Source organism: Protopterus annectens, chromosome 6.part0, assembly GCF_019279795.1.
Source record: "Protopterus annectens isolate FY-2018-M chromosome 6.part0, PAN1.0, whole genome shotgun sequence".
NCBI lineage: Eukaryota > Metazoa > Chordata > Ceratodontiformes > Protopteridae > Protopterus > Protopterus annectens.
The window spans coordinates 649,366,321-649,387,693 of record NC_056737.1 but is presented as its reverse complement, the minus strand read 5'-3'; the positions used below and the strand labels follow the sequence as shown (position 1 = coordinate 649,387,693).

At 38.9% G+C, this 21,373-nt stretch overlaps 1 protein-coding gene across 5 annotated transcripts in view; it reads right to left on the bottom strand.

The window, feature by feature from the left end:
• KIF26A (kinesin family member 26A) overlaps window positions 1-21,373 on the bottom strand; it is a 620,820-nt gene that overhangs the window by 100,250 nt on the left and 499,197 nt on the right. For all 5 annotated transcript variants that reach the window (XM_044074337.1, XM_044074338.1, XM_044074335.1 and 2 more), the window contains one exon: window positions 14,226-14,438. In XM_044074337.1, the coding sequence (XP_043930272.1) occupies window positions 14,226-14,438 (213 nt within the window). The remainder of the gene's footprint in view (window positions 1-14,225; window positions 14,439-21,373) is intronic.

Genomic DNA, 21,373 nt, shown 5'->3' with positions numbered 1-21,373 from the left:
CCACCCATCCCTGATGCCTCCCCATTCTCCTCACTTAACTTACTCCCTCCCAGTTGTCCGTCTTCTCCTCCTTCAGTTGCCCGCTTCTATTTTATCTCCTTAGGCAACAACTCCCATAGCCCTTGAACTTATCTATTTTGTCTCAAAAGTTTATTATTGTATGGCCTATTTCAACTAATTTTGCATTTTTATCCTTGTTTTAGTTCTGCTATATGTACGTTATTAATTTCTCAACATGTATCCTATAAGAATATTGTACTGCACACATTATGTATCTTATGATTATTGTACTGTGACAGCACTGTACTCTGTGGAGCTTTTCTCCCTGGGCTTCCACTGAAAATAGGCATGTTTATGCCCAGTTGGACTTTCCAGGTAATCAAATGGAAATATATATATATATATATATATATATATATATATATATATATATATATATACACATACACACACACACATAGACAGGTAAACACATGGAAATATATATATATATATATATATATATATATGGATTCCATACATTTGGTCGAATTACACTTAGTCGAAAATGATACCAGGCATTGCACTTGACTGAAAGCTCACTTGACTGAAAGCTCACTTGGTCGAAAATGGAATATAGTCCCTGCCCCACTGCAGTGCAACCCTGGAGTGAGAATAAGGGGTGGTGTGGTGTATTCACTATTATAAAAAGATATATCCATTAGAAATGCATTTATATATATTTATTTATTTATTTATTTATTTCAGTTTGATGACCGGGGAGGTCCACTGGGCTCAGGAGCCCATGTTCAGTGGAGGCCCGGAGAGAAAAGCTCCACATTACATAATAATATAAAAGATAGAACAAAAGAAAATACAAAAGATAAAATTAAAATTAAGGTTCAAAGATACAGATACATAAAGATGCAACAGTCAGCCTAAGTGATAGAATACTGGTAGATTGTGATACAGAGACATTAAGAGGTATAGTGTTTACATAACATATGAGTCGTATATTCACATATTGACATATGAGTCATATATTGACATATAAGTCATATACTGACATGGTTGGTTAAAAAGGTTACATAGAGTCTGAGTCTTGTTATGGCAGAGTGATAGAACAAGCATAAATGTTGGGGAGGGGAATAAAGGGAGAGCAAACTATTTGCAATACACAAGACAACAGTAGACAGAAAGTAAATCCAGGAACAAAGTTGATGGTAGTAGGAAATAGTATAGAAATACAGTTAGTGTGCGGAGTAAAAGTCTAGGTGGGGAAAGTGCAGTTGCACTTCCTCCTAGAGAACAAGTAGGAATGGAGTAGAGTTTTGAAGTTGTCAGAATTTTCTATCATTCGTAAAGAAGGAGAGAGAGAGTTCCACTTTTTGGCTAAGGAAAAAGATAGGAGGTACTGCCCAGCAGGTCGCTTTGGTTTGTGGACAGTGAGTAGGTTTAGGTGAGCAGATCTAAGTGGCCTGTTAGGGGTGTATGGTTGTATGATGTTGGATAGTGCAGGACATTTAGAGGGGTTAAATAATAGCCTGTGGGCAGTGGTAAGTTGGAGGTAGTCTAGAAGGCTGGGACGTTCTAGCCAGTTTAGTGAGTGGAGTGCAGAGCAATGGTGGGAGGAGTGTTTGGCTTTGATGGCGAATTTTGAAATTTTATTATAACAACTTTCCATTTTTGAGGAGATGGAGGCAGATAAGTTAGTTAATAGAGGGGCACCATATATATATATATATATATATCTTTAGTAAAAACTATTGGCATAATGTCACACCCCCCAATGTGGGAGGGTTGTGCCCCCACCCCCCCTTATTTAATATTCTCACTCCAGGGTTTCACTGCAATGGGGCAGGGGCTATATTCCATTTTCGACCAAATGAACTTCGACCAAGTGAGCTTTCAGTCAAGTGAGCTTTCAGTGAAGTGAAATGCCTGGAATCATTTTCGACTAAGTGTAATTCAACCAAATGTATGGAATCCATATATATATATATATATATATATATATATATATATATATATATATATATATATATATATATATATATATACATACATAAAAATAGAAAAAAAGAAACACACACATATATATAGATATACAAATGTAGGGAGGGATAGACTGATAGTTAAAAAGAAGACAAGGTGCATACAATGTCCTGGAGGGGGCTGTTCTACCATCTCAGGTTTCCTTCCCACAACACACTGCCTGCACAGTATGGGACTGCAAAGCCATTCCTTTTCCCTCAGGCTGTAAGGTACATTCACTTTGGATGGGAATTTTCTGAATTACTGTTTTCTTTAACTGGAATACTGAGCCCCATGGAACATCTTCAAACTCAGCTCAGAGTTCAAACTCAAGAAACATACTAAAACACAGTGTATGACAACTATAGAAAAAAAGAGATAATATATGTAATGGAAAAACAAAAATGCAGAGCTGTACTGATGTTACAGTTATGTACAATACAGCAATACAATGACATAATAATCTATGAAGAGAGAGAGAAGAGAGAAGGAAAAGAAAAAAAAAAATCCCCGTAGCAGTCAGAGACTGGCTGCCACTTGTGTGGGATGGAGTTAATTAAGTCTCAAGTTAAAATTGTGACACTCACATTTAGAATTCAAATAATGACAAGCAAGAATTAATGAAGTAGCATCAGATAACTGTAACCCATAAAATCCAAATATCCATAACTGATTATATTATTTCTTGGATCTAACCGGAAGAAATTTTGCCTGGCATCCAAATTCCATAAGACTGTACCTTTAAGACTTTCATTTTTCTTAGCAAATCCCAGAATGGGAACCGACCAGAGTGGACTGTTCCCTTTTCAGACTCCACATACAGTCTGTGGTATCGCACCAGTTTCACAGTGCCACAAACCTGCAGCTTTTGTGTCCAATCCACCTTTTTTATGTCAATACTGAAATCTGAAACACACAGACTTGTGTGTGTGTGTGAGTGTGTGTGTGTGTGTGTGTCTGTGTGTGTGTGTATATATATTTACATATATATATATATATATATATATATATATATATATATATATATATAAAAAAAAACAGTGAGTAACAGTCCAGTTTCTTTTTGTGCCACTGCAATGTGGCACAGGTGATGCACCACAGGTGCCCAGAATAAATCAGCAATATGATGCCTGTTTATCCTTCACCACACGTGGCTTCTAATGATTCAAGGTTCCTTCTAAACTGAGGTCATTAACCTTGTAAGTGATAACAGTACCACTTTCCTAATTAAGTAGCTGTGTGACAAATACCCTAACACTCCTTACAAACTTAGGAGAAGTTTATAATACTGTGGTTCTAAATAAATATTCAATGCACTCCCCAAAGTTATACATATCTCTTGTAAACACGCACATGAAACCTAATTTCCTGACTACATACTCAACTCAAAAAAAAAAGAAAAAGAGTGCATAAGACCACTCCCGTAATTAAAAGTATAAACATCTTAAAGTGAGCATCACAGCTGCCACTTAATGTGTACCAGTCACCTAATTCCATACATTACTATATGGAATCCACACACACACACATATATATATATATATATATATATATATATATATATATATATATATATATACATATATATATATATATATATATATATATATATATATGCCTATTGTCATAATATCAGCTCACTGCAGTGCTAAAGGGCCTGGCGAAGAACTGTTTTTAAGCAGTATTAACTTTTGTTTGCCAATTGCTAAGGTAGGTTTCTCTCTAAAGACCACAGAAAGTTGCATTCCCAAATTGGGTTTCTCTATCTCTGAGCAGCATCTCTGCAAGCATTTCTCAGGGGGAATTTTAAGTGCAGTAAATTTATGGACATCATTTAATTACCCTAGTTAAGTTTCATGTCTTGTATATATGTAACAACATTGCAGTCATAGTAAAAGGCAGCAAAAGTGTATCTCTGAGAGCAATGCAACTCCTTATGTTACCATCTTGTCTAATCCCACCACAAGTTTGCAGATTGATCATTTGTTTTCTGGAAGCTTGTTTAATTTTAATTCTGAGTAAGACCAGTAAGACACAAATGACTTCTTGAGGGGACATCAGGAGCTTTAGTTTGGTTCAATACCTCAATCACAGTTGTACAGTGTACAAATGAGATTGTCAAAGTCCTACACATAGGATACAACTGCTTATTCTGCACATAGGATACTAGTGATACTGCACCTGGTTGTCATCAATATTGCCAACCTGTTCTCAACACAAACAGTGACCATCTCACTACTCAAATCTGGCCACTGTTTTGTAACCCTGAATTACCACAAAACCCTTATGTATTAAGAAACTACACTAAGGCAAACCCAATCCAGACTAGTCAAAATGTAATGACCCTCCACATCTCGATTACCGAATCGAACATGATGCCATACTTGTGAATAACTTCTATGCCCACTAGCAACACTACCAAATTCAAACAACTGCTAAGGGAACATCTTGATAACACCTAGCTTTGCTCCTGCACTAACCGTGGTAAGTTGTACTAAACAGGCAGATCACCCCACCCATCCCTGATGCCTCCCCATTCTCCTCACTTAACTTACTCCCTCCCAGTTGTCCGTCTTCTCCTACTTCAGTTGCCCGCTTCTATTTTATCTCCTTAGGCAACAACTCCCATAGCCCTTGAACTTATCTATTTTGTCTCAAAAGTTTATTATTGTATGGCCTATTTCAACTAATTTTGCATTTTTATCCTTGTTTTAGTTCTGCTATATGTACGTTATTAATTTCTCAACATGTATCCTATAAGAATATTGTACTGCACACATTATGTATCTTATGATTATTGTACTGTGACAACACTGTACTCTGTGGAGCTTTTCTCCCTGGGCTTCCACTGAAAATAGGCATGTTTATGCCCAGTTGGACTTTCCAGGTAATCAAATGGAAATATATACATATATATATATATATATATATATATATATATATATATATATATATATATATATATACACATACACACACACACACACACACATAGACAGGTATTGGTCGAATTACACTTAGTCGAAAATGATACCAGGCATTGCACTTGACTGAAAGCTCACTTGACTGAAAGCTCACTTGGTCGAAAATGGAATATAGTCCCTGCCCCACTGCAGTGCAACCCTGGAGTGAGAATAAGGGGTGGTGTGGTGTATTCACTATTATAAAAAGGTATATCCATTAGAAATGCATTTATATATATTTATTTATTTATTTCAGTTTGATGACCGGGGAGGTCCACTGGGCTCAGGAGCCCATGTTCAGTGGAGGCCCGGGGAGAAAAGCTCCACATTACATAATAATATAAAAGATAAAACAAAAGAAAATACAAAAGATAAAATTAAAATTAAGGTTCAAAGATACAGATACATAAAGATGCAACAGTCAGCCTAAGTGATAAGAATACTGGTAGATTGTGATACAGAGACATTAAGAGGTATAGTGTTTACATAACATATGAGTCGTATATTCACATATTGACATATGAGTCATATATTGACATATAAGTCATATACTGACATGGTTGGTTAAAAAGGTTACATAGAGTCTGAGTCTTGTTATGGCAGAGTGATAGAACAAGCATAAATGTTAGGGAGGGGAATAAAGGGAGAGCAAACTATTTGCAATACTTACATATATACACAAGACAACAGTAGACAGAAAGTAAATCCAGGAACAAAGTTGATGGTAGTAGGAAATAGTATAGAAATACAGTTAGTGTGTGCGGAGTAAAAGTCTAGGTGGGGAAAGTGCAGTTGCACTTCCTCCTAGAGAACAAGTAGGAATGGAGTAGAGTTTTGAAGTTGTCAGAATTTTCTGTCATTTGTAAAGAAGGAGAGAGAGAGTTCCACTTTTTGGCTAAGGAAAAAGATAGGAGGTACTGCCCGGCAGGTCGCTTTGGTTTGTGGACAGTGAGTAGGTTTAGGTGAGCAGATCTAAGTGGCCTGTTAGGGGTGTATGGTTGTATGATGTTGGATAGTGCAGGACATTTAGAGGGGGTTAAATAATAGCCTGTGGGCAGTGGTAAGTTGGAGGTAGTCTAGAAGGCTGGGACGTTCTAGCCAGTTTAGTGAGTGGAGTGCAGAGCAATGGTGGGAGGAGTGTTTGGCTTTGATGGCGAATTTTGAAATTTTATTATAACAACTTTCCATTTTTGAGGAGATGGAGGCAGATAAGTTAGTTAATAGAGGGGCACCATATATATATATATATCTTTAGTAAAAACTATTGGCATAATGTCACACCCCCCAATGTGGGAGGGTTGTGCCCCCACCCCCCCTTATTTAATATTCTGCCACATTCTGGCATTATAAATAAGTCCCTATAATACATAAATGCAGTGCCAAACTCAGCAATTAACTCATGGTGGAACCCTATACAATAACAGGAATAAACCCATAAATACAAACTTAATACCCTATCACCTAGAGGTGAACTCAAAAAGATCAACAAAGAACTCAGATACAAAATCAAATCCTCCAAAATTAAATACAAATTGAAAATTGCTACCTCTGTTAAAAATAACCACTAAGCCCTCTTCAGCTATGTCAGTAACATTACAAGTAATGCTCAGAGCTGATATATAACAAAATTTACTCATACCCTAAGGACACAGCCAGTGTATTAGCAGAGAAATTCACCTCTTACTTTACTCTTTCCCTAATTTATTAGCACATCACCCACTCATTTCACTTCCAAGCATACTCTCAGTGTTCTCTCCAAGGCCAAAAACACTTGCATCATGGAACCTGATAATATGCTAGACTGTTTTTTTTTGTCATCAGTAGACACTATCTGATAGATTTGCTGCTAACTCCATTCAACCTCAGCCTTTTCATGGGATTTGTGCCATAGAGGAATGAAGAATTGCGGTAGTCATCCCACTCCACAAGGGCGGATCCACTATGGATCCAGGAAAATACTGATTTGGGAAACTAAAGTCCTGTAAGCTTCACCAGCCTTATCTGCAAAGCAATGAAATGCATCATTATGGAACTTACTAACAAGGGCATAGGCAGTTTACAAGCCCTGAAACTTATTAACAAGGATATAAGCAGTCTACCAACCCTGGACAAGCCCTTGACCCAAGCTAGTTTGGGTTTGATAAAGGCAAATCCTACCTGCTGAATCTTTCAGGCTTCTTTGAATATGCCACTTTTGCATTAGACTCAGGCAAATCAGTTCATACTGCTTACTTGGACATAGCCAACGACTTCGATATCTTCCCACATTCTGGCATTATAAATAAGTTAATCAATCTAAATGTCAACCCCTATGTTACCCAATGGATAGCAAAATGGCTAACTGACAAAACCCATTCTTTTAGTGTGGGAGGCATGTTCTCTTCAAAAAGAGTAGTTAAAAGTGGTGCCTACCAGGGAGTGGTCTGAGGACCACTTCTCTTTGGTACTTATATCTCTGATATCAAAACTGACATCAACGGCCTATGGCTGGCTAAGTTTGGAGATGACTTCAAACTTGGAGTTGTCATTAATCTCCATCTGACTTCTAAATTCTTCAGGAGGGACTAACCCACAATAATTATTAGTACATGGACCATGGCCTAAAAATAAATGCCAAGAAATGCAGCATTGTGTCCTTAGGCTAAACTGGACACCTATGCACCTACCACAAAGGTGACACCACTTTAAAAGTTGACTCAGCCATTAAGAACCTTTGCATTTTCGCCAACAATGAACTATCCATATAGTAAATCCTTTTACATTACCACATAAATCATTAGGGGTATTTCCTCCAGATCTAATGAAGTTATCATCCCATACTATTCCTCCCTCATCAGGCCCAGGATTATTTGACATTACTAGGCTAATGGCCCTAGGGCCCTTATAAGCCTAACCAAGTTCTACCTTTATTTCCACAATCAACAACTATTACCCCTGTTCAGTAGGGACACAGGTGGAACCCCTGGGGTGAATTTACAGTTACCCATCCAATCATTTCAGATTGTGTTTGAAGAGAGCCAATGAGGTGCTCTTTTGACATGAAATGGGAGTCTGTTCCAAAGGTGTGGTAACCTCTGGGAGACAAATCTGTCCCTCCAGCAGGTTCTATAAATTTCACAGACCAGGTTAAGGTCTTTAGAGTGAGTAACCCGTGCACCATTTGACTTGCGGATATGCGGCATTTCCAATAAAGCAGTGTCAGAGATTGCCTCTGAGTAGTCTGTATGAAACAGAATAAAGTGACAGTGATTTCAGATGATAAACATAGGACTGCTGCTTGAATTTTCCTTGTGAGGAACCTTTGTGGTCTCTCCAATTGCTGCAGGTGCTTGGAAAGGTACATACAAAAAGGGGTGTTGTACTCAACTACTGGCCTGATGACGGAAGATTACAGGTTGTTAAAACCTTTTTCTGGAGGCAATGCCCTTACTTATGAGATGAGCAAAATAAAATGCCCTTCTTACCACTGTGGAGACATGGAAATCAAAGATAAGGTTGCTGTCAACCCGTGTGCCCAGGTCTCTCACCACTCAATACGTACTTAGGGTGTTGCTATTAATGTGGTAGTTAGCAGGAACATCACACTTATTGAAAGGAATGATAATATATTTCTTTGCATTGAGTTTAAGGCCATGACCTTGGCACCAATCATTTGTTTTTGTAAGACCATCTTGTAGGAAGTTGACATCATTTGGAGATTCTATGACCACTCCTAGTTTGCAATTATCAGCAGACTTTGTCAGCCACAGATCTTTAATTTTTTCTTATACTTCGGAAAAATAGATTAGAAACAGTAGAAGGTATTAGGACTGAACATTGTGGAATACCATTGGTTACAAGTCTGTTGTTGGAGGTGGATTCCCCTATTTTGACTATATGGGTTCTATCAGTGAGCTGGTTAGTGACCCATTTATCGATATAAGGGTTGATACATAGCTGGGCAAGTTTGTCAATGATGCCTGAGTGGGGGACAGTGTCAAAAGCCTTGGCTAAGTCTAGGTAGGCTGTATGCACAGCTTTCCCTCATCCAGGGCCTTAGTGACTGTCTCGAAGAAGTCCACCAGGTTTAAAACGCATGATCTCCCTTTGACAAATCCAAACTGAGTAGGGTCAAGCGTTTGGAGATTACCTATCTCTTTGTTGATAAGGTCCATCATGATTTGCTCCATGGCCTTGCAGATAAGACTAGTCAGGCTAATAGGTCTATAGTTCCCAGGGTCAGTGGAAGCACCAACTTTGTGCAAGGGGATAATGGTGGCCATTTTCCATTCAGCTGGGAAGAAGTCAATGCTTAGATTATGATTGAAAAGAGTACCTAATGGTGTTGCTAATTCTTGTTGGATCCCATGTAGGATGCAGCCTGGGATGTTATCAGGTCCCATAGATGCTGTGTTTTTGGCCTTAGAGAGGGCGTTTTCAACCTGCTCTTTAGAGATACAAGGTAGGGTACAGGTGATAGGGATGTCATGGGGTACATTTGGCGGAGACAGAAAGTGAAGTTTTTACAGAACCTGTCAGCTAACAGGGTAGCTATGTCCACAGGCTCAGTATACGTGGTGTCATTAACTACTAGTCTCGCACAAATCTGGGCCTTACATTTTAAGTTATGGATGTAACTAAACAATGCCTTATGGTTGTTTAATTTGGATTCATAGCTTGCTTTGGAGGTCCTCACAAGAAGTCTTATTTGCTTGTTTAAGCTGAGGAGGGAGTGTTTCCAGTTTAGTTTGCTCCCCTCTTACTCTTAGACAGCAATTTCTTCCTTTTATTACAAAGTCTGTTAATAGCCATTGTCCACCAGGTAGGTTTGCCCTTCCTTGAGGTGCTTGTTTTGGTCCTATCAGGTATGGCCAAGTCAATGCAGTTATACAGGTGTTCATGTAAAGCACTGGTGTAGAACTCAGCATAGTTGCCAATTCCATCTGAGGAGGAGGTGCAGTGAGACTGTTTATGCCATACCATAAGAGGTTATAATCCTCTTTGAAGAAGTTTTTTAGTTTAGTTGCTGCAGGGGTGGGGGTGTCAGGTGTGATAGTTACTTCGAATGAGACTGATTTGTGATCAGATCTCACCAGGGAAGACCTCTCAGTGGGGTGCTACAGTGGTCCCCCATATTGGTAAGCACCAGATCCAAGATGTTGGCACCCTTTGTGGGGGTGTCAACCAGGTGGTCCAGGGTACTGCAGTTAACGAAGTGGAGGAACCTTTGGGCAAGTGAGTTTAAGCATGAGTAATTTATCCAGTCAATGGATGGGTGAAGTCACCCAAAACCATTGTGTTTGGATGTATCTTGATAGATTCAAGTAGATCCAAATAGGCAGAGTGGATGTGCTGATTCATGAATGGGGTCCTGTAGCTGAAAATGACTTGAATAGGTGTCCTTCCAATAGTAAATTGCAAGTGAAGTATCTCCAGGGAATAATACTGTTTAACCAATCTGGAGGTGTATTTATCTTTAATGAATATTGATACACCACCTCCTTTAGTTTTCACACCTTCAGTCTGTGGAAGGTGGTGTAACCCATACTGGCTGGGGTTCTCTCCACAGCCTTGAACCAGGTCTCTGTGACTGCACAAATGTGTGTATCTTCCAATGAGAACTGCTTTGAGTGAGTGCAGTTTCATGTTAAGACTCCTAGTGTTTAGCAGCATAACCTTGAGGTTATTTTTATAATAGACTATATAAAGACCCCTTTGGTATGCGGTTGTGTAAGCATATGATCCATCTTGAGAGACAGCAGCATTGTCTCACTAAGATAATTAAGGGCATGACTTCCTCAAGCTAGCCAGTCCACCTTAAAGCTCTCTCTCTCTTTTCTGTTTCTTACAGACATATGAGAGGTGATCTCTGTCTATCCCACAAAGCCTCAAAGGATTTATTACTACAAGACCTTCTGCGCATCCACAAAACTAACCACTTTCAACATAACCTCAACAGATCTTAATTCTCCCAAAATATAACTAGGACCTGCTTGGCGAGATATCCTCAGAGAATCCCTCATTTATGGGAATAGACTTCTTTTGGAAATAAAATAAAAGCTCCCTGACCCTGTTGAAACATAATCTGGACAAATAGATGGGCAGGTATATATACACCCAGGGTCTGTCCTCTCAAGCTCTCACTGAAAGGAGTCGAGATTAGATTTAAATTAGTCATGTAAATGGATACAAAAGATTTGGGTACTGTGGCTAGGACACAAATGATCTCCTGGCTCACGGCCTAGTATTGACCTATGAACCTTTAGCTACTCTCTCTAATCACACTCTGTGCTTACTGAAAGAGTAAGGAAGAAAATGTGTTGATGCCAAGCACACTAAGGCACAGGGGACAAATGATGAATGAATTTGTAAACTCATGTATGGCCAAGTCAATGCAGTTATACAGGTGTTTTGTAGAACTCAGCATAGTTGCCAATTCCATCTGAGGGGGAGGTGCAATGAAGCTATTTATACTATCCCGTACGAGGTTATAATCTGCTTTGGAGAAGTTTTTTAGTTTAGTTGCTGTCTTCTCCTTTAGTACTCCTATGCTGTTTGTGATCACAGTTCTCAGGCATCTCTGTAATATTATTAACCTTTTGCTTAACGTTTTCTGGAATTCGTAAATTCCAATGCCTTGGATAAACTTATCCACACCCCTAACAGGGGCAGCAATATCATAGACCTGGTCATTACCAACATGGGCGACCAGTGTTCCACACCAGAGGTCAATTCCTCATTGGTCTGATCTGATCACAAGTTAATCACCCTAGACATCCACATCCCGCCCCCACCCCCATTAGGGAAACCACCATAAATAATTTCTCCAAAGCCAGCTTCACGCTTCTCAAGACAGAAGTGGCAAACTTCACGACACCCATGCAGATGGACAATAGAGGTACGACTGTTGAATCCTACACAAATGCACTTTATAAGCACTTACACGAGTGCATGGATCATGCTATCCTAACAGAACCAAGATGCTATCCTCCAAAAAAAGGAAGCAATATGGTGGTCCCCTGCCATAAACAAACTCTACAAAAAAACATACTCTCCAAAGCCAAGAACACAGCATCCATGGGACCTGACAACATCCCAGGCTGCGTTCTACACAAATGACAGAATGAACTGGCACCCCACCTAATTACCATGTTCAATCATAGCCTCACCTCAGGCTTTGTGCACACTGAATGGTGCACAGTAACGGTTATCCCACTCCACAAAGGGGGAGCCACCATGGACCCTGGGAACTACCACCCCATTAGCCTGATGAGCCTGGTCTAAAAGGCCATGGAATGTATCATCATGGAACTTATAAACAAAGACATTGGTAATCTCCAAACTCTGGACCCCACCCAGTTCGGGTTTGTAAAAGGCAGATCATGTCTCCTAAACCTGATAGACTTCTATGAAGCAGTCACCAAAGCCGTAGATGAGGGTAAATTGGTTCACACAGCCTATCTAGATCTCGCCAAGGTTTTCAACACCATCCCCCACTCTGGAATTATAGATAAACTCACAAAACTAGGTATAAATCCTTGTGTCACAAGATGGGTTGCCAACTGGCTCACTGACAGAACCCACACTGTGAACATAGCAGACTCCAAATCCGACTTCAGACCAGTGACAAGTGGAGTACCACAGGGTTCAGTCCTGGGTCCTCTCCTGTTTGGTATCTAATTCTCTGAAGTACAGGCTAACACAGAAGGTCTTTGGCTAACGAAGTTCGCAGATGACTGCAAACTAGGAGCCATAATTGAAACTCCTAATGATGTGGACATCCGACAAAAGGGCTTCACTGAGACAGATGCCTGGTGTCAAAGCCATGGCCTCAACTCAATGCCAAAAAGTGCATTGTCATCCCCTTTGGTAAAAACTCTGTACCCATGAACTACCACATAGGTGGTCTACTTAACACCAAAAGTATGATAAGAGACCTTGTGACAAAGGTGGAAAGTAGTCTCTCCTTTGATTCATAGGTTTCAGTACTAAGCTAATTGCCCTTGTGAGCCATTTTAAGCCTAGCCAATTATCCCTTGTGAGACTCAAACCCTGCACCCTGTGTTTGTAAGGCAAACACCTTAGCCATTAAGCCATCCTCCCGAATCACATCGCCACAGTAGTCAGGAAATCCTTCTATGTGGCACACCTCATCATAAAAGGTTTCTCATCCAGGAAAAAAGAGGTCATTGTTCCTCTCTACTTGTCACTCATTAGACCCATTATAGAGTACAATGCCCCTTTTGGTATGTACCTCACAAGACATCTACAACAACTGGAAAGGCCGCAGAAATACCTCACAAAGAGGATTACCGGCCTCAAACAGATGCCCTATGCAGACAGTCTCAAAAAACTCCAGCTTTACTCCATTGCATATCGCCTACTCAGAGGCGATCTCTGCCTAGCATACAAAGCTATGTCAAACCCAGAGCTGTTGGACATGCTCCACTTAAAGAAATCCCAATCCCTCCGAGCTACATGCTCTAGGGACCTAAACCTTGTCACCACAATAAACAGAACATGCTGGAGGGATAGTTTCCTGTCCCAGAGACTTCTCATACTCTGGAACAAACTACCTATCTATATCAAACAAAGCTCCTCATTAGCACTCTTCAAGAAAAATCTTGATGATTGGATGGGAAATATGAAATTCACCCCAGGGATCACTTCTGTGGCTCTGCTCGACAGGGGCACAGGAAAACTATTTTCTTGGGTGGCGAAAGCCAGGGTACCTTTTTGGCTAGGCTTATATAGGCCGTAGGGCCAATAGCCTAGTACCTACCTATGAACCTATGAACCTATTATCCCAAAGTAAATATTCTCCACTAAATGTTCATAAATATGAATGGCAATGATTTAAAACCAAAACACATGAGGGAAACCTACATTGAATTCATATAGAAGAAAAACAATGTCCCAAGAATTTTATTTTTATCAACCGATTGCGTCCTAGAGATTTGACAATATAGCAGCATCTTGTATCAAATCACACCCTAAGGTGGATGGTTAATAAATGGTTAATGTAATGGTGCCAAATATTGTTTAAGAAACACACCAGTCTAAGCAGCATCTAACGGAAAGATACTTTGTCTTATCATGATAATAGTCCAACATCAGCAAAACTGCAAAAACAGTAATAAAATCAGACCTTTCTGGTAACCAGTAATTACATATGCAGTAATTTAAGCAATCTTCCTTGCAGAAAACTACAGGAATCATTAAAGTAATCACATTAAGTGCATTGATCATTGTTTATATGTCTAGACTTACTTGGGATGCATCTTGTGAGAAAACTGCATCAAAGGCAAATATTTTGGGGACAGCAGCAGCAACAGTTCGTTTATGACCTGAGTTTGAATGTCCATTCACAGAGGGGTCATACAGGGTAATCTGCTTCTTCCGAGGGTCGACTTTCAAAAAGGACATGGATTCTGATGTATCTTGATTCCCTTGGGAAGAGCAAATTCTCGTCATGACCTTCACCTGAAAACAGTAATAAAAACATCAAATTTAGCACTGTCAAGAAAAATAATGATTGCAGCAGACAGCGACAAATCCTTTTACGAAACTTGCAGTATGCGTGCAGTGTAGTCTATAGAGCAGCTAAGAGCATAAGGGCATAAAATGAAACACGCACACATGCTTTTGATCATATTTTGATCTTCTGTGTAGTAATAATGTCATGCATTCTGTTTGTGAGAATTTTTATGTTGTCTTCTCTTCTAACTCAGAAAATCATGACTGATACAGGCATTTGATTTTTTTTTTTTTTTGTCACTTAAGGCTTCTTCTTACCATAGTGCACCAGTCCTATCACTTCGGCCTTTCTCATTCCTCATTGCCCTAGCCCTACTAGCTCAGAGCTGCAATGTCTTGCTCACACACATTTTTAGAAGCACTTAAGATGAATGTCCGTGGATTTTAAATAGCACTGTTTGATTTACTTGCAACCAGATTTTACATAGAACTTTATCTTTCCTATTGGTTTAACTGTTGTGGTTAACTTTCTTATCTAGTGCAGTGGTGCTGCTCTCTGTTACATTTATTCACAGCTATAATCTGAACTTTAAAAAGGTAAGAGAAACAGCAACTGCTATTTCTGGAGCTAGGAAAGACATCACTAAACATTTCAAAAACCTGCAAATAATAAAATTCAACAATGTCAGCAAACAGAAATTCCACTGATAATTACCTCAAGGCCTCCTTAAAGGAAAGCTGAACTCAGCTGCATCTCTAAATTGTGACAGAACACTAAAGAAAGTGGAAAAGCAAAGTAGAATCATACGGGTCTATATTACTTCATCAAAATCCACCTCAATTGAACGACCATTCATCGAACACTAATCAGAGAACGGCCGTTCATCAAAGGTTCAGATCAGCGAACAAGTTTCCCAGGAAAGTATCTTAGTTGCCCAACATAATGTGTGACACACAATGCATTATATCTAACCACAATAACAGGGGCTGCACCCCCCACCCCACCCCCACTTATATATATCAACTACAAGCTTGCACTACAGTGGGGAAAAGGGAAATTTCCATATGCTGTGCAACTAAGATACTTCCCTGGAAAACATATTCGCAGATCTGAACCTTTGATGAACGGTCGTTCGCCGATTAGTGTTCGATGATCTGTCATTTGATTGAGATAGATTTTGATGAAGTAATATATATACCCAAATTATACATTGGGATCCTAAAATGCTCTGTGGAAATAAATCAAAATTGCTATCTGATCATGTCATTAATTTACAACAAATTATATAGTGTAATACTGACTACTTAAAACTAATGCAGAAGAATTAGTGTTGTATAAAAAATTATCAATAATATGGCTCTGTAGGGCAGTGGGATGATGGCTATGACCACATGACCCAGGTTAAAGTACTAGGCTGGACAATGGATGGCCATCCAAGAAGACTTGAACTAATTGTCCAGTCCACAGTGAAGAAACAGAGATAGTATGTGGTTCAAGGACATGTGTTTGGCTCCTCCAGACTGAAAGATGCAGCTGACTTCTTAATATGTGGTAACGCACACAGGTCTACTGCAGCAGAGCAAATAGCAAGCAAGTGCGTCAGTTGTCAGGGAGGCTTATACCATCAAACATAAAACCTTAAAGTCTATCCAAATGATGGCCTCTTGGGAACATCTCTAAACCTAAGAGGAATGAGTCGCTGATCAGTTGCGGGAGGGCTGCTGGTTGGCAGGCAGTGGTAGATAAAAAGAGTTTTTTTGCTGCTCTCAGTTTTCCTTTAAAGCAGCTACAAATAAGTTTTGGATAATTAATCATATTTACATGGTTTGATTGTTGTAGGTATGCAGCTGTATATACATAACCATTTGAGTTTCGTCACTGCAACTCACATGTTTTTGAATCACAGAATATGGCTAGGGTAGTCATTTGTACACCTGCTCCATACCTGGACTTCTACAGATGTGTGGTTTCTCCAGGAAATTACATCATGCTTGTCCAAAACACACATTACTTTAGCCCATCAATACATATATTTTTGAAAGGTATAAAAGAACAAGATCTGGAATTCATAAGTGATGTCTGGAATTGCATAGCGATGGTACATGGTAAAAAAAAAATTACAAACTAGACCTCTGTGTAATTCACATACACGGTATTGCAATAGTCTTTCTTCCTTGTTATGATAGTAGGAAAGAACACAGGGAGGTGAAAAGGCTAATTTAAGGCCGATTCTGTCACTGCATTTGGCATCAGTGTGGGATTAATGCAAAGCATTATCCTATCCTTGAAGATAACCTTAAACCTCTTGCATCAGTGGCAACATGGGATATATGCAAATTACACTTTAAGGATATCAGGTGTTTCAGCTAAATGGCAATTCTGAATGTCCATGACTTTTTCTTTTACTTTCACGCCTATTTATGGACAATTTCAGGCCAATAAAGCCAAACCCTCTAGCTGTGGACATGCATGTTTCTGCCTTCTTATGGCATCATCAGCACAGCATAAGAGGAATGTTTGACTTTTGGAAACACAGGGTTGTCGTACCCAACTGATATCCATAAACATTAGGGTGCCTACAAAATATCCCAACTAACAAACTAAAACAATGAGTAAAAAGGTCACACGGGAAAACCAATTGGTTAAAAAACACAAAAGGAAAATCTAGCAAAGTTAGACTTTCCACTGTGTGGCTTTATTGGCCTGAAAGTGTCCATAAATAGGCATACAAAAAGAAAAGTCATGTTCATTCAGAATTGCCATTTAGCTGAAACACCTGATATCCTTAAAGGGTAATTTGCATATATCCCATATTGCTTCTGATACAAGAGGTTTAAGGTGTCACACAGTAATATGTGAAGGTCTTATAGGCATTAGAAGATCAAGGATATTGAAGTCTGATTCAGGTGCAGACCTCTCCTTTGTTGCCAAAGTGAGAATGTTTTCCATTTTGTTAGGTATGATTTTCTTGTATTTGGCTTCCTGTCCTCCAAAAAGAAAGTGTGTTCTCAGTAAACATGTGCCTAAAGGGAATGAATGAAAAGTAGATTATAGAATCTATTGGCTTCAAAGGCTTCAGGTCGGGGTATATAAGTGACCTCCTGTTTTGGGTCAAGGGGTTCACATACTGAGGCAGCAGTACAGGCTCTCTCCTTACTAAATTCAGAATGAAAAAGAATGAATGCTGTCTCAGTCAAAAAGGAGCTATGACCAGCATTTTCAGCCTCTCCTCCATTGTTTTCTGTATTATCCTTACGGGAGAAAGGACTGGAGGGAAGGCATACAGAAACAGGACTGTCCAGCTTATTGAGAAGGCATTTGCATCCCAGGACCCTGTGGTCCCAAATGTTTTTTTTTTTTATACTGCATTATTTCTGGAGAGGAAAACAAGGTTTATATTTGGCACACCCCACTTGTGATCCAAATCCAGAAATGTGTCCACTATCCAGTCATGATAATCTGCTGCTATACTACTCAAATGGTCTGCCTGAATGTTTTCCAGAGAAGGGGTGTGAGATGTCCTAAGGTCATGCCTGACTCCTGAGATATGTATTACATCTCAGTGGTTACCCTGTACAAAAGTCATGAGAACATTCCCCCCTATTTGTTGACATACCATGTCACCATGCCTCTCAACGGGTCCACTTCCAAATCTTGAAAGCTCATAATCTTGAAATTAATCTCAAAAGTTCAAAATACCGAAAACTCAAAATACTGAATTTCATAATATCCAAAAAAGTACCGGATACCAACACTTACTATACTCCACCAGAAGTACACAGAGAAACAAATAAAAGACAAAGCATATTAGTTTACTCCAACTATTAGCTTGGCTGCACCACCCACACCTCCTGCTACTTAAATATATCAACTCCAAGATTGTACTTCACTCCACTAAGATGAGTTATGTTGTAGTATAGCAAATTAAAATGGAACATGACTAATGTTGCAACAGGTAGTCATGAAGCACGTAATGGTACATTTGCCATTTTCTTCTGTGAAGTGCGATCTCGGAGTTGATATATTTAAGTGGCAGGGGGTGTGGGGGGTGCAGGGGCTTGCTCTCTTCTTTTAGTTGGAAAAGAGTAATATGTTTCATTATGTACTTCTACTGGAATATTGTAAGTATTGGTGTACTTTGTTTTTTCAATATTATGAAATTCAATATTTTGAGTTTTCAATAATTTGAACTTTCGAGATTTTGTACTCAGCATTTTTAATTTTGAGATTATGAGCTTTCGAGATTTAGAAGTGGACCCCTATCAACTGTCCAGATTTTCCCAGAATGCCAAGATTTTTGCCACATATTTTTGTTCTCCTCCTCAGTAAATGTTTGATATTCTAGCAAATCACTCAGGATTAAAGTCACTAAATAATTACATACATTTCAGGTTCAGACTTCTATGCATGCCAACAAAAAAATCGGTTTATCGACTTTCTAACTTTATAAGAGGAATATTCAACATCTGTCCCTATGTTTGGGTCTTTGTTCCCCCAATTATTTTTAGGCTTTGTCCAGATTTCTTGCACAAAGAGGTTGAGAGGTATGCACATCACTGCATCACTGTGTGAAGACCCTTACTCACCTTCCTAATGCATGCTAACCCTAACCCTGCTCATAACTCTAACCCAACACATTACCTTAGGAAAACCCTTTCCATAACACTACTACTATTCAAACAAATGTGGTCTGATTATAGTAATAGGGTATTGTTGTTGGACCGGAAAAGGAAAGTATTTGGTTTGTGCATGTGCACGTGTGCAAGCACATGCATGTATCTGTAGTATTTCCTATACAGGCATTTTACTTACATATGAATATACAAACACACACACACACACACACACACACACACACACACACACACACACTCATGTGTGTGTGTGTGTGTGTGTGTGTGTGTGTGTGTGTGTGTGTGTGTGTGTGTGTGTGTGTGTGTGAGGAGCACATTCATGCAAGTACTTATGCCTGTATTACTTCCCATTTGAGCAGTAAGGAGCAGACCTACAAAGAAGTAGCTCAAACATATACTTCAGATGGTAGTTTTAGGTTATCAAACACTAACAGAGGATTAAACGCAGACATAACTGTGAATCTGCATGGTACAAACTAGAATAAACCAGGAGTCAATAACTATCAAATATTTGTATGTTTCTGTCCTTTTATGAAACAGAGCTACAAGCTAAAGTTTCAAGAAGACAAGGTAATTAAATTTCATTTTCTTAACTACTAAGTTGTTTAGAGAACAAGGAAGTGTTAGAAAAGGAGACCATAAAAACATTTCAAGAGGCCATGTTTTGCCAGTTGTCATAGTCTTGTAGTAAAGAGAGGAAACACAAAGTAGCATTTGTTGAAGAACGAATTTCTGATGAGAAGAAAGATTTGTGAAGTTTATGAGATCGTTAACAGGAAACCAATCAATCACTTGGTGACTGTCAGAACAATGATGAGCTCTCAGTGGGAGTCTGTTAATAAAGTAGGCAGTATTATTTTAAGGAGGTCTCTTTGTTATGGGAGAACTTAAATGGGGGAGGGCAATACTAAAAGAAGGAACTATGATATATGAGGGAAAATAAGACAGCCTAAGATAAAACAAACATATATGAAACAAATGCCAAAATAATACCGTATTAAGAAAACATTTGTTTTAAATCAAAACCAACCAATGTGAATTCATTCAGAAAGTTTCCTTTTACTTCCCCTGAGACTTTGCAATGGAAGATATGTGTAGCTATATTATCTGAAGGTGAAAATATTCAATAGAAACATCTTAACAGAAATAATCAGAGTAAAGAAAAATGTACTTAAAATTGTGGACTTTATAAATGGCTCTATATAGGAGCTCAAGCAGGAAACAAATCTTGTTCCAACAGTGAGTGAACCCTTTGGGTCAAGTTTAAGCAAACAGCATTGGGGTGTATGCTAAAATTAATGCACAGATACAAAGATTTTCCTTAAGCTGCATAAAGTCTTACATCCACAATCGCCAAGCAATCTAACTTTCGCTCCCTGTACCTGCTCTTGCCCCTGCTCTAATGGTTGGAGATGGCACAAGGGTAGTTTTAAACAGTATTATGCCAGACACACACCGAGTCTGTCAGACCAATATCAGCCTGGCCAGCGGTTGTATTTTAGAAGTGGAGGTTCAGGTTTTGTTTTAGTTACATTAGTTGTTTTTGCTGTAGTTGCAATGATCTGAAACATTTAGCAGTGGCAAATGCAGTGTTATGAATGCCAGGATATCATGGCTACCCAGAAATTAACATAGTATTCATTGTCTGAGCAGCGTTTATGCAAGCTTTCAGTGTAGCCAGTCAGCAGTCATCTTTTATTTTCATGAGCTAAATAAACAACAACAAAGTTAAAAATACATAGTGACCAAACTCTGCTCAGGAGATACCCAATCTACTTATCTGTATATAGAATCCTAGTATTGGCTTTTAAGTTTTTATATGAACTACGTGCTTCTTATGTGAAGGAATTAATTGTTACACATTGCTTCTTACTGTCCAGTGCGGGCACTATGCTCAGTCACTCTAGGGCTGCTAGTTCACAGAGCATGGCTTCAAACATCTGATGTCCAGTCATTTGCTTATTAAGCCCTGGAAGCTACTACCAGGGTGGGAACTTCAAGAATTTGCTGTCTGGTATTTGCTAATCAGACCCTATGCTTCTGGATTACCAAAATGGTTTATAAAATGTTCCACTTTGCCCTGTTTTCATACCTCCTTAAAGATCTATCTATTCAACTAAGTTTTTAATAATGACCTAGCAAATCAGCTTTTATTTCTGCCATAAACTATTTATACTTTTATTTGCATATCTGATGTGCTTTATGTTTTATTATTATTTTATAATCTTGTAAAAGCATTAATTGATTAAGAAGAACTTTGAAGGTAAACCATCAATACAGCATCTGAGTTGTGAAAACACAGAATT